The sequence below is a fragment of the Polyodon spathula genome, chromosome 8 (assembly GCF_017654505.1).
Source record: "Polyodon spathula isolate WHYD16114869_AA chromosome 8, ASM1765450v1, whole genome shotgun sequence".
Taxonomy (NCBI): domain Eukaryota; kingdom Metazoa; phylum Chordata; class Actinopteri; order Acipenseriformes; family Polyodontidae; genus Polyodon; species Polyodon spathula.
Genome location: NC_054541.1, coordinates 15,066,290 through 15,084,729, shown reverse-complemented (window position 1 = coordinate 15,084,729; position 18,440 = coordinate 15,066,290). Strand labels below are relative to the sequence as shown.

Below are 18,440 nucleotides of genomic sequence, written 5' to 3'. Positions count from 1 at the left end.
GTATGGTAATAAATATGAGTTGGTGTGAGGCGAGAGTGTATTAAATGGAATGTCCAGACAGTAATTTATGTGTACAAAAATAAAATAATTTATTTTTATTATCTATACACAACAAAATAATTAAATAGCAAAAGAAAACAAAATGGTGTGAGGGAAGGAGTGCAGGGGTGAAATCCAAAACTGATCGTGATAACTCGTCTTTAATCGTCTTCGTGGTAAACCATACATAAACAAAAAAAGACAAAAGAAATGTTAGTGTTTTTTTTTTAAAAATCCCGCTGCACCAAACTAGTCTCTCCCTCCACCCGTTACTCCTCCTATTTTACTTTCGGACCAACCCTGAACACAGTAGTACGTTCCCTTTAGTATGTAATGTCCCGCCTCTGTAGTCAGTGGAACACCAATCCCCAACTGACAAGTGTCCTTATCCTTCACTTGACTCCAGTGGCTGGAATTTACATACTCGTACTTCCGCCCCTCACCAAGGTGCCGCCCCTCAAAAGATGACTTTTGCCATGGTCACGAGATCTTGGTAAGGGAAGTCCCGAGTTGGTTTGATGCAATCTACTGTCGGGAGGCTGAATCACAGACCGAAATCCCTTTGACTCATGACAGTTGGTTATAAGTTGAAATGTGGTGAAGATACCTTCAGCAGGAGTTTGCCACGACCATCCCAGTCCAGCTGAAAGTCCTCATTGTAAGTCAGCTGCACAGATGACATAACAGTGTGCTGGATCCGAAGGGGTCCTGAAATGTAAGAATTACACTTACTGTGAGAATCAGACAACACCTGCTGCTTATACCTGGTCCTCCACTGTCCACAGGATACTGCTGACATGCACTGCCTGCCCACTTTATTGGGATCTGTCTATGCGCTGGGGTGGGGCATGACCTCCTGGTATACCCTGATCCTTAATTGCAGGTCAAGCGAATTCCATAGCGTTAGGAGAAAAATGTGTTGTTGTTGATTTTCTGTGTTATATGTTGCTCTGCTTGGTCTGTGTATCTTCTTTAACTTCAATGTAATGGCGAGCTTATGGAAAGTTACTAATAAGGACACATTATTTGGATCTTATATATGGAGGTTGCTGGTGTCTTTCACTCTTCTGTTGTAATCTCTGGTAGTAATATGTCTAATTAGCAGGATGTGTGTGTTCAATGCATGAACTGTGAGAATGTTTATTAGAAGGACCAAGAGGGTACCAAACTATACTGGACAAAAGTTACAAAAGAAAGAATTGTTGTAACCACAGATTAGGTATGCAAAGGGTTGTTTAGAGCTCTTTTGTTGGACCAGAAGAAGCAATGAAGACTGTCATCCCTGAAACTGGTAATTCTGCACATAAAATGCCCTTAGTATTAGTATTAAACTGGATCGGTATTCAAGGGGAATGACAGACATCAGGCACCTTTCATGGCCACCACAACCTTCTTCCAACATCTTGTGGAGTCTATGCCCTGTCAAGGCTGTGATCAGAACCAGGCAGAGTACACAGAACCAATAGAAATTAGCCTGGAGGTATGTTTTGGGTCATTATCTTGCTGCAGGATGAACCCCTGACCAACTAGGCGTATACCAGAGAGTATTGCATGGCACTGCAAAATGCTGTGGTAGCCATTTTGGTTCAGGATGCCACTCACTCTGTGCAAGTCGGCGACTCTGGATCCAGCAAAAGAGCCCCAGACCATCACGCTTCCTCCTCCATTTATGGCAGTTGATGTCACACACGCAGGAAACATCCTTTTGCCTACTCGACGGCGTATAAAAACCCTGTGTGATGAACTGAAGATTTCAAATTTTGGTTCATCAGTCCATAACACCTTCTTCCAGTCTTCAGTAGTCCAATGGCGGTGCTTCATGGCCCAGACAAGCCTCTTTTTCTTATTTTGCCATCTTAGCAATGGCTTTCTTACTGTCACTCGACCTGTCAAACCTGCAGCTCGAAGTCTTCTCTTCACAGTTGAAACTGAGACTTGCTTACTTCGACCAGTGTTAAGCTGTGCTTGAAGCTGTTGTCCTGTGAGCCGCCTCTCACGCAAGCTGTTGACTCTCAGAAACTTGTCTAATGATTCTGTTGTGGCTTTGGGTCTGCCAGATCTCTTCCTGTCAGAGTTTCCTCCAGTTTCCAAGTGCCTTTTGATGGTGTAGGAAACGGTACTCACTGACACCTTGGCTTTCTTTGCAATTTCTCTAAAGGAAAGACCTACACTTTAAAGGGTTATAGTGGTCTGTCTGTCTTCCTTTGTTAATTGCCTTTTTCTTGCCATTATGATAGCAATATACTACATCCTGCAGTACAATACTGTCCAAATAATGCTTAAGAGGGTGTAGTAACACAGTCTGTTCCAACACTGCTTTTATACAGACAGAGGGTTTGTAAGTAATCAACAAAAGTTGGGACACCTGTAGGAATTGTTAGCATCAACATTCAAGGCTTAATTTACTTCCATTGCTGCAGAACATAAGAACATAAGAACATAAGAAAGTTTACAAACGAGAGGAGGCCATTCGGTCCATCTTGCTCGTTTGGTTGTTAGTAGCTTATTGATCCCAAAATCTCATCAAGCAGCTTCTTGAAGGATCCCAGGGTGTCAGCTTCAACAACATTACTGGGGAGTTGATTCCAGACCCTCACAATTCTCTGTGTAAAAAAGTGCCTCCTATTTTCTGTTCTGAATGCCCCTTTGTCTAAACTCCATTTGTGACCCCTGGTCCTTGTTTCTTTTTTCAGGCTGAAAAAGTCCCTTGGGTCGACACTGTCAATACCTTTTAGAATTTTGAATGCTTGAATTAGGTCGCCACGTAGTCTTCTTTGTTCAAGACTGAACAGATTCAATTCTTTTAGCCTGTCTGCATATGACATTTTAAGCCCGGAATAATTCTGATTGCTCTTCTTTGCACTCTTTCTAGAGCAGCAATATCTTTTTTATAGCGAGGTGACCAGAACTGCACACAATATTCAAGATGAGGTCTTACTAGTGCATTGTACAGTTTTAACATTACTTCCCTTGATTTAAATTCAACACTTTTCACAATGTATCCGAGCATCTTGTTAGCCTTTTTTATAGCTTCCCCACATTGTCTAGATGAAGACAACAAAAACTCCTAGGTCTTTTTCATAGATTCCTTCTCCAATTTCAGTATCTCCCATATGATATTTATAATGTACATTTTTATTTCCTGTGTGCAGTACCTTACACTTTTCTCTACTAAATGTCATTTGCCATGTGTCTGCCCAGTTCTGAATCTTGTCTAGATCATTTTGAATGACCTTTGCTGCTGCAATAGTGTTTGCCACTCCTCCTACTTTTGTGTCGTCTGCAAATTTAACAAGTTTGCTTACTATACCAGAATCTAAATCATTAATGTAGATTAGGAATAGCAGAGGACCTAATACTGATCCCTGTGGTACACCGCTGGTTACCACACTCCATTCTGAGGTTTTTCCTCTAATCAGTACTTTCTGTTTTCTACATGTTAACCACTCCCTAATCCATGTACATGCGTTTCCTTGAATCCCAACAGCTGTAAGCTGTTAACCCATTACTTGTTCCCTGAAAAAGACCTTTTTGTATAACTCTGAAATGTCATTATTTTTCAGTGTTTGGTAACCTAAACTTTTTTTTTTAACCTCTGGCAGTTTTCCGCTTACCTTTGTACCATTTCAGGTTATTCACTGGACTTGAACTGCTTAAATTTCAATAAAAACTGGAAAAATGGGGGTGTTCTAAAACTTTTGACCGGTAGTGTATGTCAAAATCAGAAATCTAACAAGGGCAACCTCAGCCCATTGTAGCCATCTCTGTGCTACCACTGATCGTCTTTACAAATACATTATAGTTCTTCTGTAGTGCAGCTGCCTTGCCAGGTATACAGAAGCAGGCTGTTACATACCTTGTACTAAAGGAGTCTGAATATCCAGACCATTTACTGACACCCCTCCTCCGTGCTTCATCTTAATGGTGATATTGGACAGCTTGTGGAAACGCAAAGTGGCTGACCTGGTACACACCGCATCCTGGTCATCGGCACACTGCAAGAAAACATTCCAGCATTTTAATACACCGGACAGACTCATTAATCTATTTAAACAGGTCTGAGAGATCACAGCTCTCTAAACTAATGCACTTGTTTAGTAATTAAGCGAAGCAGTGGTTCAGGCAGGGAACTCTCTTTAACTTCAGATCAAATAACATCAACATCAAGCTTATTTTAGGAAATCAAATCTTCAGTTGAATGGCTAGTATCTTATTTGTCCTTCGATAAACAACACGTCCAATAATCAGCAAGGAAGGGATCAATCCATTATGTCCCGGATGCTTCTTGGCATGTCTAACGGGAAGGGCAGCTATCCTGCCCCCCTGCCCGTAGCTTCCCTACAGTCAGCCTCTCCACTGTTCTGAGCTCATTTATGGGCAGGGGTACCTTGAATGGTGAAGCCAAAAGCCAAAGAATGTAGTGCAAAATATGTATAATGTGACAGCGTTGTCTAGTCTATGTTTTAGTAAATAATCTATCGCATGAGTTCCTCACGGAATTACTTTGTAGCATTTTCTGTTTATCACGTCCTGGGGACTTTTTAAACGTTTTCCTTATAAACGTCTCCTATAGTAAAAGCATAGCAGTGTAACAAAGCATAGAGAGGTATGGTAAAGTGTAGGGAAGCATTTTAAAGCACAGAGAGGTACGATAAAGCATAGGGAAGCATTGTAAAGCCCATGGAAGTATGGTAAAGCATACTTAAAAACAAGCCATGATAAACTAACCCTTATAAAAGTTTCCCATAGTAAAAGCATAACACAGTGTAATAAAGCACAGTTAAAGCATGGTGATGTAGTAATGGCTTCCTGCACAAGGTATTAATCATGTAACAATACATTTCTATACAGAATTGTGTAAGTTTGTCAACCCCTCCCCCTTTCCCCCACAGAGGGAGTGTGCAATGATGGAGTGGAACCCCCTATCATTGGACAGAAGTAAGACAAATGGAAGTGGAATGACCAGTTGCTTACAGAGGTATAAATATCAAATCTTTTCATTCTTTTGAACTGACTCCGCAGATATCTGTGTTTTTCCGATACAAACGTATGCACTGAGCTGTATGGAGGCCTGTCCGAAGTCAGTTTAAATCTTATGCTTATATGAGTGTATTGGAGGTATAGCTTTATTTTATACAAAGTGTTTTTGAATCAAAAACCATTTGTCAGCTCATTTTTCCATTACAGTGAAGCATAGGTGAAGCATTGTAAAGCATAGCGAGGTATAGCAAAGCATATTAATAAACATGGAAAACCAGGGTAAACTATGGTAAGTGCATAGTAGAACCATGGGAAAACGAAAGCATCTTAAAACTGAAATAGCAGCCTTCATCTTAGTCCGTGAAAGGATGCTCACACAATTGTTCAGTGAAGCGCACCGTAGGGTCTGTGACTGTTCACACACGAACAGCACCTGAGAGGGGAAATAACTGTATGGGGGGCTGCTTTGGTTGGACGAGGGCCAATAACAATGTATCTGTTCATGTTTATCTGTTCAATCTATCTGTTCAACTCCACCAAACATGGGCATTTACCCACTTTTTTATTCACCACAGCACCACTGGGTACACCAGCGTGTAACCATTAACCTGCCCCCTGCAACACTGCCCCCAGTTGATATTGAAATCTGAAATATTTACTTGTGATGCATTTCTTACATCCACTAAAGCTGAGGGAACACAAAGCCACTTTTTCAGGAACAATGGCTTGGAACCTGGTTCCAGGAGACTGGGAGACCTAGTTTGAGGCAACTCTGCCACATCAAACCCCAAGCCCCCTGGTGTGGCGTGCAGTGGCCTGAAACCTAGTCTCCTGAAACCAAGTTCTAAGCTACAAAGTGGCTTCATGTTCCCTCAGCTTAACAGCAAACCCTTTTAATACCACAGTAATGGGACTGAGAAAATATAGTGACAATAAGCAGTTGACTTTATCCGGAGAGCTTCACATTGCTTTTATTCAGTACTGTCTACAATGATCAACCCGGTTTGAAAAGGGACTCTGCCAGCCCCAGTTAGGATCGTGGCTCGCTGGTTGAAATAAGAGGTATTAATTACCTGGACTGTTTCAATGATGGCAGCAAATTCATTATCCTGACAGTCCTTCGCAAACAAGTACTGACAGACACCACTGAAAGTGAAGAACTTGTTATCGAAGCTCTTGAAGTGAGACTGCCCAGTGACGAAGCATTCTCCTGCAAAGAAAACCCAGAGTTAGGCAAGTCTGCAGCCCATAAAAACACAGAGCTCTCATGGAAACCATGTGGATAATCTAGTCTGAGTCTGAACAGTAAAACCCTATCGGTAGTACAGAGTTAGTTGACTCTATTACCGGTAAGGACTTGTTCTGTTTAAATGGAAAGCTTATTAACCCAGCTTTGTGTTCCAGGTAACCCAAGCTTTTCCCTTTTACAAAACAATTAGGTCAATTTCTCATATTCATGTAATTGGTGTGGAATGTTGAATGTGAAGCATGATATATGTGCCTTTTCAATACTCAATATTCATAATTAAGGTACAAAGGGTAGAGAAACCTTAACCCTGTGCCGAGTTATTAGCATGTTGCCCTCATAGCAAGATATTTCACCTGTGCACATCTTAGAATTCTATTGGTTTCAGTACAATGAACAGAGATCCTTTGCAATCTAATCCCTCTGTCAGCAAAAGCAGTTAGAAACAAAGTGAGCTATATATTACATCTGAGTAACAGTAGAGACGCATAGACACGGATGAAAATATATTCAATGAACACAAAGTCCTGCTGAAACAAAAATACTGAAGGTTTTAAATGCATATAATTAATGTACAGACACACTGTAGGTTAGCTTACTTCCATTAAACATTTAGCCATTCACTAAACATTCAAACTAAACTGAGAGATATCAGCCTCATGGTTTGCTTAGTTCATAGGTGTAGTTTACACAGGGGGACATGGGGGGGGGCATGTCCCCCTCACTTTTTCAACGACGGGGAAATGTCTCCCTCACATTGCAGCAGCAGAGTCTCCACTAGGACCCAGCAGAAACAGCAAACAACTGAGGTAGTGATGACACGCAATTCATTATGGGTGATATCAAGCAGAAAAGGCAAAGCAGAGCCTGGTAGTAAAGAACTGTTTCTCTGAGTTGTTTTTTTTTTCTTTTCTTTTCATTCTAAAATGTCTCAACCATGATACCATTTATGATGTCTATGGTCCCAATACTATACAAATATCTTCTTTTCGAACATTGGGATCATACTGTGGTAACGTAGCTGTGAAATACCCCCCCCCCCCCCCCCCCCCCCCCCACTGTCCTCTGAAGAGGCGCCAATCTGAGTGAAATCAATATTTATATTTGATTACTATATGCCCCAGATACAGAAACTGTTATGCATACTGTTAAAGTATTGACATTTTTTTGCATCAACACTGAAAAGGCTGGTTTACTTTTGTAAATAAATTGCTGGGTAACCGAGCAGAAACCAGTAAACGGCTGTTCCAATTCCCAGTTCTTGCCCAGTTCTGTTCACTCACTTTTCTGCAGATCAGTTGTCTGAACAATGTGGCTACACCACTCAGCTTTGAACTTCATTATGTGTTTGAGTTGGAGATCTGCCTTTTGACTGGTGAGGAGGGTGCAAGAGAGCTCCACCCACAAGAGAGCTCCACCCACAACACAGCCCCACCCATAACAGAGATCCACCCACAACATAGCCCCACCCATAACAGAGATCCACCCATAAGAAAGCTCCACCCACAAGGCAGTGACGCAGTACTTACATACTTTAAAGGTAGGGTGTGATCCGAGTGGTGAAACAAAGTTGTTATTATGAAGTCTTACCTGGGCACTCTTCATTGCTGCACTCCCACAGTCCGTGTCTGCATATGCTGTAAAACAGAAGCACAGTTCCTTCCTCAACAAGCTTGACGCAGGATGGTTTTATTTCAATTTTAAATAAGAGCGATGGGCCACTGTTCTTTCTCAGGTTAATTTCTCATTGTTGTTTAGAGGGCAGGGCCTCTGTTTCTCTTGCTCTGTGTACTGACCAGGTGTTGCAGTCCTGGGCGATGCTGGAGCCGGGGGGGTAGTGGTGGCCCGTGTGGGTGCAGGAGCACTGAGAGGAGTCGACACAGTGCTCTCCATCCAGAACCTTCCCCGCTGCCAAATACAGAGACACAGTGAGAGATTCAGTACCACAGAGAGACAGCAACAGACCCAGTACCAGAGACTGTGACAGAGCCAGTACCACAGAGACTGTCACAGATCAGGGACTGCAATCTTGTGTACCAGAGCTGAACCCCTCACAGTCGCATTTAGAGCTCTTTTCTGAACAGAAAGGGTATGCTCTCTTTAATTTTTTTGCTTTGTTATTTATTTTCCTTTTTCACATTTTAATACTATTGGAGTTGCACTTTTAGGAGAGTGCATACAGTTTTATTTATCTATTCATTTATTTGATAATACAGATGTATGAAGTTCAGAATGATACATCTACTTCCATTTTGGTGCAATTCATGTAAACTGATACAAGGTCAGTCCTTGGGTAAAACAAAATGATAGACGTGTTTAATTTAAATAAGTATCTGATAGAAAGAAGGCTTTTATTTATCTGCCTCTCTGGAGGATAGTCAAGTCTGTCACTTGTGAGTTGGTATGGAAACTTCATCATGAAAGGAGGAGGTATCAGTTTCATGCAAACAGAGCTTATTAATGAACTGGAACTTCAGGGCTTCACTGTTATTATGAAAGGAATTATTGAATCGTGTTGTTCCACTATTGGCCACTTGGGGGAAGACTCACCTTAGAAGTTATATTGCCATTTCATTCCCATCACTAATCGAGTGCCTCCAACCCCAGGGAAGTCTGTATATTCCATGTGTATGGATGCCCTGAAAGGCCTTATTGCATTTACAATCCAAAAACAGTGGATTTGAAGAGGGGAAAAGCATAAATTATGTTTTTTTAATTATTTAATTTCCTTACATCAATAAAGTAGTCCCATGTATAACTCTGAACTACACACTATGTTAAACTGAGTAAATTAATTTAATAAAAAACATGAAAAAGAAAGTACATTTGATACTGTGCACATTAATAATAATAATCTTTATTTGTATATAGCACCTTTCATAGTGGACCACCATCACAAAGCACTTTACAAAATAAGGCTAAGGTGGGTGAACTATGAATCAGCTGCCAAGTCACTTACAAGAACGTCTCACACAAAAGATGGAGCACAAGGAGGTTAAGAGATTTTGTTTTGTTATCTGTTTTTTTTTTCAGTTTTTTCTCTTCCAGTTCATTTCATTGTTCTTCATGCTAATCAGCATGTCTGCTTACTACTTTGGGATGTTTTTGCTAACTGGTCACTTAGTTTTATAGTTACAGCTCTAAACAAGATGGAAAAAAGTGGATAAAAAGCGGTACGCAGCACACTGCTCATGCTCGCACATGCCTAAACAATGCATAAACAACACAAGTGCCCATTCAAATCTAGTACCTTATATTTATCATACATTGGGTCTTATACATTGTTTTTTTCCTTTTTAGAAAAAATGATTGTCTGTTTCTATTTTAAGTTTTCAAAAAAATAATGTATAATTAATGGTAAATGTACCTCATTTAACAATAGAAAAACACATCGCTCATATATATATATATATATATATATATATATATAGAGAGAGAGAGAGAGAGAGAGAGAGAGAGAGAGAGAGAGACACACACACACACACACACACACACACACACACACACACACACACACACACACACACACACACAGATACTGGGTGTGATTTACCAAATTTCCAGTGGGGGCTAAAATAGACAAGCAACAAAACATCATGGTAAGCCTTGATACATTTCTAGTACACAATTTAAACAGTTAAGAGAATCACTGTTAATTATTGATACCGAATCAACTGCTAAAAAATGCAACTGCAAGGGGGCGAGGATAGCGTCTGCGCACTTTGAAAACGTACGGGGAGCCAGGGAGAGGCCGAATGGCAGTACGGAAAACTTGTACGCGCTGCTTTGAAGGCAAATCAGAGATATTTCCTGTGCTGTGGACAAATGGGAACGTGAAAATACGTGTCCCGCAAGTCCACCATGGTGAACCAGTCGCCCGGCCGGACAGACGGGAGTATGTGACGACGAGTCAGCATTCGGAACCTCCTCTATTTCAGAAACTGGTTGAGGAACCGCAGGTCCAGGATGGGGCGAAAACCACCGTCCCTTTTCGGCACCAGAAAATACCACGAGTAGAACCTCTCTCCGAGAGTGGTGGAATCTACGAGACGAATGGCGTGCTTGCCAGCAAGGCTGCCACTTCGGTCTGGAGCAACGAGACCTGAAGCGAATCCGTCACGTACATAGTCATGAAGCCGTAAAAAGGAGGGGGTCCCAAGTGAAACCAAAGTGTGTAACCGTATTGTACGGTTGCGAGCACCCACGCATCGGAGGTGCAAGCGCGCCAGTAGTGCAGCTGTTGTGCCATGAACTGGGTCTAAGGCCGCAAGCCCTCAGGGACCCTGATGGAGTGGTTGAGGCTGAGGCGGGGCTGGCTGTGGCGGTTGCCTAGGGCAGGTGCCCTGGAACCGCCTTCTAGGGTGTTGCTGCATGGGCTGGCCACGGCCACCGCGTTGCGGGAGGGTCCTATCTCTCGTCTGAGATGAAGCCTGTAGGCGATGCCTAAGGTCACCTATCAGGGCTGTGGGAACATTAAAAACCTTAAAAGGGAGACTTCCGACAGAGCCATACTGTGGTGCTCAATGAGCCAGAGAGGACTCAAGAGCATTTCGCTGCACAACTCTGGACTTCCTTACAGGTTTTAAACATAGGTAAGCACTCTAAAAATACTGAGGTGTTTTCATTTCATATGCACAGCAAATCTAAACTACAGAAGCAATGGGGTGTTCTAATACATTTGCACACGACTGTACATTGTCAATGGACAGGTAATATAGTGCGGCTATTATAATGATCTATACAGTGGATCGGAATGCTACCTGATTGTTCCCAACCTTATAAAAGCTTACCACATTAAAAACACAGCAAAGTGACATAACAAAGCACAGTGAAAAAATGGTAACGCATAGGGAAGCATTGTACATTAATATACGTGGCAAACCAGGGTAAACTATGATGCATGGGGGGAAACTGTGCAAAAATACTGTGCTGAACTTTTATATGGGCAAACCCCAATTCCATTGGATTTTAATTGCATTAAGTTGGTCTATAGATTAATCCAGAGGTAAAACGCTAGCTGAAATAATAGATAAAGAGTGAAGAAATTGAGATCAGCACCTCAGTGTGCTTAAGCAAGCCAGCTTTGGAGTTTACAGTGAATAATAACTTGTTTCCATGAGCAGGGATTGATTGCCAATCCAAGCTCCCGCATTCCTCCTCAACCCCCACAGATAGTCTACCGGGTGAGTAAAAGACTCCTATGCAATGAGAGTTCCTAGTTCACAAAGGAAACGTTGATGGAACCCTAGAGAACGTTAATTTTTGTTTTTCTCACCTGGGCAGCTGCAGCCGTCGCCACAGCCCTCCTTGCACACGTCACTGATGTTGAGACTCTGGCAGGTGTGGCTGCAGGGACTGGTGCACTCATTGTATTGCATACCAAAGGGACACCGCGGACCTGCAACAGAACAATCACACCTGCGTGTTAATAAAGCACAGAGACAGGACATGCAGCACTGTGCACATCTATCAGAACATCTCAAGAGTCATCATTTATATCCTTTATATTTATACCTGCACGAAAACCTCTGGGTGTGAGAATTTCAATTTCCGCTCAGTAACCAGTGATATAGAAACAATAGGACACTCATGAAAATGTTAGACTACTTGTGCTAGCCCTAACCCTTTAACACTAACTCTAAACCCAACACTAACTTTAACCCCAACCCTAACTCTAAACCGAACACTAACTTTAATCCTAACCCTAACTCTAAACCGAACACTAACTTTAACCCCAACCCTAACTCTAAACCCAACACTAACTTTAACCCCAACCCTAACTCTAAACCCAACACTAACTTTAACCCCAACCCTAACTCTAAACCCAACACTAACTTTAACCCTAACCCTAACTCTAAACCCAACACTAACTTTAACCCCAACCCTAACTCTAAACCCAACACTAACTTTAACCCTAACCCTAACTCTAAACCCAACACTAACTTTAACCCCAACCCTAACTCTAACTTTAACCCTAACCCTAACTCTAAACCCAACACTAACTTTAACCCTAACCCTTTTCTGATACAATTGTGACTTGTATATATTGTGCAAAAAGATTTATACATGAAGTACATTGTAACTATGCACAATGGCGTTGTAATTATGTGTAAGTACAAATGTATTTACTAGTCCTCTTTGCACTTCGGGTAATTGTCATAAAAAGCCCCTCTAGATTTTCTCCTGGCCTTAGTCACAATGTTTTATTATCACCCCCCCCATACTCACTGCAGTGGCTCTCAGCGGGCCAGCCCCTCAGGATCACGCCTCTCTGGGCGCAGGTCCTGGCATACTCCAGGAAAGCATGGCACTGGCACTCAGGACCCTCGTGGCAGTGGCAGGTGTCGTCCTCACACATGCTGATGAAGGGCTCGGGGTCCACGACGTGAGCGCACTTCAGAAACACAGGAGAGCTGGACAGGATCCGACACCTCGACATGGGATCCTGGGAGAGAGGGGGGAAGGGGAGAGAGAGAGGGGGGAGGGAGAGAAGAGGAGGTGGACAGGGTGAAAGAAAGGAAGCCATTATTATTAATAATGTATACATATATTCATTTTTAATTCTCATACCTCGATTAAAAGTCATTTAAAGTTCAGCTTTTTGATTGGAAGTGTACCGACATCTATTTGGTTAACTACACTACATTGGACCACAATCATATACAGTTAAAAAGGAACCATTTTGGGGGCTCCTGAGTGGCACATCCAGTAAAGGCGCTCTGCATGAGTGCAGGATGCACCCCATAGCCTGGACATCACCAGTTCAAGTCTGTGCTATTCCACAACTGCTTCAGTGTTGCTACAGCTACAATGAACTGAAGAACAAAAAGAAGTCAAGTTTTTTCACTCTGGAAATCTGGTAACCCTTTTTGACCTCCCTACTATTTGTACTTCTGATTCCCTGTGACTCCCTGAAGTTCAGTGACAAACACACCATCTCTCCCCTGTACTCATAGTACCTCTTGTGTCTCAGTAGAAACATCGCAGGTCTGGCTGGAGGGGAGTACCCTTTTGCAGGGAGCTCCAGCACCATGCAGGGCCCAGGAATTAGCAAAGTCGTAGCTGTTCTCTGCCAGAAACCCTGGAAAAAAAACCATCAAAACAAGGGATAAAAAGATGATCAGGAATCATTGTTGCACCTAAGTTAAATCAACCAGACTACAGACCCCTCAAGTGACCTTCAGACCGGCAACAGTCAGTGTACACCCCGCAGAATAAACTTACATGTAAGATCACTGTTTGGGTGATGTTAAAATCTTAAGTTTGTCATTATCCGCATATGTTTGTATGTACACTCCATTCATCGATGAACAGGACGTCTGGTAACCCTCACTGTAAACAACCCGGGGAGAGAGATTCCTGGGTGCTATCATTGTGCTTTCAGTTCATATTAGTAAGAGGGTTCTTCACAAATCAATCCAAGCTTTTCTTTCTGAATTGTATATCAATTTTGTTAATTCATGGATTTCATTGATCACACAGTGCTGATATGTATGCCACTTATGTGGCTAAATCCCCATGAGTTATTTCCATACTCTAGAGCGTACCCTCCTGAGTCGTGTAATCGTCCTCAGGGACGTTGTTGAAGTTCCCACAGAGGCCACACGTCCTGTTAGAATGAATCGTCGAGAGAAGCATATGAATATTCCCGTTGCTGTCAATCTTCATCTGGAAGCCATACTCCTCGCTGGACACCTTGTAGTATCCTGCCTCCGTCTCTATGAAGATACCACTGGAGGCATAGGGCAGTGATAGCCTGGGGAATCAAACCAAGACAAGGGAATTCATTCCTTGAACATTATTCACAACTTGATGTATTGCACATTGTAATTATTTAAGAATAACTAGATGTAATTGTATTTATTTATTTTTTAGTTGCTTTAATATTTTACAAGAGCAATCAATCTGTGATGATCATGTGCACCAAGCAGACCAGTAACTGCAGTGAGAGAGTTTTCTAGCTTTAAGACGAGCATACGTGGGAGTTATGTGGTTGAATTATGTGCTCAGTGAACTATGTATACAAGATAAACATGTCAGTTAAAGCTACTAGGCCAGTTATATTACTGAAATCATGTGCAAGTAAGCTAATCCTCTGCTAGGTTTCGTTCCTGTTTAGTTTCACCTTTTCTCCCCTTGAGTGACGGTGCCGTCCAAAAACAGATGGATTTCTAAGAACTCTCCCAGATAGACAGACACACTTTTTCTTTGCCCTTTCTGGAAGTCACCTACAAAAATAAATAAAATAAATAAATAAAACTGCCAGCAATTCACGTTCACGTATCCTCATTTATAAAGTATTGACAGTCTCAATGTGCTCCCCTGACATGCAGTAAATATTGGTTTTAGTATCAAGGCTCTTGGTTCACAGTCCAGAACATCTCCCATTCTGAATCCAGTCGCAGGTTGTAGGTGTACTGAGATACTGAAGCAGAAAGATGATCCCTGCCTTGTTACACGTGGTGCAGTCTGTGATAATGCACACTGACCCACAAGCGAGAAAGAACGTTTCTGGCAATCCCCTGCCAGCTTGTAGCTGCAGTCTCCTGGGAAGTTGTAGAAATTCCCATCGAAGGTCTGGATGTGGTCCTTTCCAAAGAGACTGCATCGGCCTGTAAGGGCGTTGCCACCCTTCCCAGAAACCAGGGCTGAGCTGGGCCAGTCTGGATAAAGGAAGCAGAGTTAAGCCAAAGGAAAACCAGTCGAGCACACTAATCTACAGGAGACCTAACTTAGGGTAATGAATATGTTAGCTTGCATTGATCTTGGACTAACTAAAGCTACCTAGTGCTAATTGAGGTCTATGAAATTTGTGCGTTTTTACTGACAAATGTGAAAGAGTTCTAACCAGAGGTTAGGGTAGAGAAATGCATATGCAGATATGGCGCAGTTGCAGTAAACATAAAGATTAACATCTGGGTGAAATGGCATCCCTTTTAGAACACGCTGTGCTGTGTAATGTATGTCTTTAAGAGTCTGTTGGCTACCTCTAATCAAGCTGAGAAGGTATAACTCACACACCTTTTTCTGTATCAGGGTCTGTCATGCAAAGAGTGCAGGAGAAAGTCCACTCTCACTTTGATTAGAGGCAGCCACCAAACACTTAGAAACGTACATGTCATTAAATCTAAATTTGAAAAAAAAAACAGATAAAAAGCTGATATTAACATATTCAGTCTGTTCAAATAGATTCCGTTGTGGTTTAAACATCTAGAATGCTTTGTCATTGACATTCTGAGTGCAAGAGCTAGTTTCTTCTAACAGCTTCCTGTGGAGGAGTGGCTTATAATGCATACAATGAAGTAATACCCTACCTATTATCTGCAAGGCCAAAGCACACATCAGTATCCTCTGCATGTAAAACTCCATCTGTGGCAAAGTATTTAAAGGAAACAAGACACACATAAATAAATGTAGTTAAATTAGTTTGACTTTATAATAACATAAAGGTATTCATTGGCAAACAGCATACTGGAAGAAGCTGGCAGTATTTATAACATATTAGACGCCTGCGGTATCTCACTTAAATAACACATTTAGATTTGGCACCAATCACACAATCACCGGCTGTTTTTTCAACCGCAGAATTCGCTTTTTATTTTTAATATTTGTCAAGAGTTCTCATTACAGGTGTAAATAATAAGTAAAAACGCACATAATATACAGTCTATTGCATTGTGTACACTGTATAAAACGCATTGTGGTAAAAACAAAAAAAGCTGTAAGCACACACATTAGGTAACACTTTACATTAAGTGTCTCTTACTCTGTATTTGCATAGTATTTACTTAATTAATACATGTGTACTTACACATAATTACAATGTTATTATGCATAGTTACAATGTACTTAATGGGTAAATCTTTTTGCACGATATAACCTTAACCCTATATCGAAACCTAACTCTAACCCTAACCCTAAAGATTTCCTGATACAATTGTGTGCTCACATATACCGTGCAAAAAGATTCACACGTTAACTACACTGTAACTATGTATAAGAACACTGTAATTATGTGTGAGTACCAGTAATTACAAACACTTAATGTAAGTGTTACAGATTCTCCTGTCAGAGTAAATAGCTTTATGTGTTTAGCCCAAAATGTTTTCACAATTGTACATTTGTGTGGCGTGCAGCCGTCAACACTTATTGTAATTCTTGGGAATGTAATAAACAATATATTTTAAAGATTCATAAACAACTCAAAGCGTTTTGAATTGGCGTGTCAAGCAATCCACTGGTTCTGGTGCAGAACAACACTCCACAGTGTGCATTATTCCTCTCATTCACCAGCACATCACTGTTTAGCCCTTGCGTAACCACTGGGGTTGAAAGATGCTCATTGATTAGCTGAGGAAAATGAACAGAGGAATGGTTCTTAGAGTTTACACTCTTTTTTCTGAGAAGCGTTCAGAGGAGTCACCCATATAGAAGTTCCCAATGGTGAACACCTTTCTGTGCTTTACTGTGCTTACCTATGCTTTACCATGATTTCACTGTGCTTTATTGCACTTTGCTATACTTTTACAATGGGACACTTTTATAATATTGCAGTGCAACATAACAAATGTAACATAATCCCAATGGAGGGCTTTTAATCAATCATGATGGCTTTCTTGACTGGTAACAAAACCTCCTAATATGTTTAAATACAATTCTTTCTCCCTGAACACACCAACTTCGTGTCACCCGTGATCACTCTATTTATACACCTGTGGCTGGAGCCTTAATTAATCATTTAATCATTTATTCAATTCCTGGCTCCAGCCACATTCCCACACGTTTTCTCAGGGAGGATTAACTGCTTCCCTGTTACCCACTATTCCACACACACATCACCATGCTCATACGAACTTTAATCTGCCAGTGAAGTTACTGCAATCTCTGTGTTTAAATACAAAAATATATATACAAAACAACACAAATGTACTGTTATACAATACACTCCATCGACAACCAATTATATAAAAGCACTTTAAAAATGAGTTTCAATTTAGACTAAAAGAATCCAGTGTTTCAACCTGCCTGATGGAAAGTTCCTTAACCAAGGTGCTCAGCAGCAGAAAGCTCCAGCTCCAGCTGATTTAAGATTTTTTTGGAACAATAAGAGTTCTGCATTTTAGTATCTCAAGGAACGAACAGGATTGTACAAAGTTAGTAGTTCTTGGAGATTGGATGGCCCTAATCCACAAAGGACGTATTACAGCAATTTTAAAATCGATTTGATAGCTCGCTGGTAACCGATGTAAGGACCTGAGCACTGCAGTAATGTGTTGAGAAAGACGAGTGTGAGAAAGCAGTCTGGCAGTGGCAGGTACACCAGCACACAAGGAATTGCAATAATCAAGACAAGACATTTAAACATGGTTACTCCTAAAGTGTTCTGGAAATTAAACAAAACCGAACATCCCTACAATGGACTGGGGGCGCCGACAGTCTACAGCTTTTGAAATAGCAGAAGGAATCGTCTGAAGCACCCATCTCTCGGGGTAGAATACTTTCTCACAGGTACATTTGGGAACCAAACTGCTGAACTGAACTCAATACAAAACCAAGCGGCAGACTTTTAAGAATCAAAGCTTACCTTAAACTGCAAAAAAATGTGTTCAGGTCTGCAGTAAAGCTTTCCTATAACATGCTGTTGAAATCCAGTCCTACTGACAGACAGCTTCAACCTGAGTAGGCCTGGACACTCCCTGCCAGTCGAATGGACACGAATACAAGCAGACTGTCTTCGAGACAGTTTATATAAGCCAGGAAGTTCTGCTCAATAGTGGGGAACAGATAATTTTGCAGTACTGGATCCTGGAGCTGTCAGAGACCCTGTCTTGTTAATTGCCAAATGCAAAACAATGGAAGGAAACTGGGTAACAAAAACAGACTGACAGAGTTCTCATTACTGAAAAAGAAAAGGAAAATATTTTCAATTCCTGGCACAATAATAAGCTTTTAAAAAACAGCAGGATGATCCCTAATAGCGCAAAAAATACAGAATAACCATACTCTAATCTGTACCGACAGTACAGAGCTGCAACAAGGTCACTGTCATTATGATTTCCATTACTGCTGTACAGTTGCTGCTATAAATCATATTCAATATATGCAGCCCTTTGCACAGAACTGTAAGGACTGTTTTATGGAATGGTTTGTCAAGGACTGTTTTTTGAAGAGCCTT

At 41.4% G+C, this 18,440-nt stretch overlaps 1 protein-coding gene across 1 annotated transcript in view; it reads right to left on the bottom strand.

Moving 5' to 3' along the window:
- The window catches only part of LOC121319503 (von Willebrand factor-like), a 65,186-nt gene extending 47,180 nt beyond the window's left edge, over nucleotides 1-18,006 (bottom strand). The window contains exons 1-13 of the mRNA XM_041256990.1: nucleotides 17,850-18,006; nucleotides 15,580-15,634; nucleotides 14,755-14,928; nucleotides 14,391-14,493; nucleotides 13,813-14,021; nucleotides 13,225-13,346; nucleotides 12,494-12,710; nucleotides 11,541-11,663; nucleotides 8,062-8,173; nucleotides 7,856-7,902; nucleotides 6,093-6,229; nucleotides 3,896-4,034; nucleotides 647-747 (exon numbers count right to left, since the gene is read on the bottom strand). Coding sequence (XP_041112924.1) covers nucleotides 647-747; nucleotides 3,896-4,034; nucleotides 6,093-6,229; nucleotides 7,856-7,902; nucleotides 8,062-8,173; nucleotides 11,541-11,663; nucleotides 12,494-12,710; nucleotides 13,225-13,346; nucleotides 13,813-14,021; nucleotides 14,391-14,493; nucleotides 14,755-14,928; nucleotides 15,580-15,634 — 1,539 coding nt within the window. The 5' untranslated portion in view covers nucleotides 17,850-18,006. The remainder of the gene's footprint in view (nucleotides 1-646; nucleotides 748-3,895; nucleotides 4,035-6,092; nucleotides 6,230-7,855; nucleotides 7,903-8,061; nucleotides 8,174-11,540; nucleotides 11,664-12,493; nucleotides 12,711-13,224; nucleotides 13,347-13,812; nucleotides 14,022-14,390; nucleotides 14,494-14,754; nucleotides 14,929-15,579; nucleotides 15,635-17,849) is intronic.
- Between the last annotated feature and the right edge of the window lie 434 nt (nucleotides 18,007-18,440).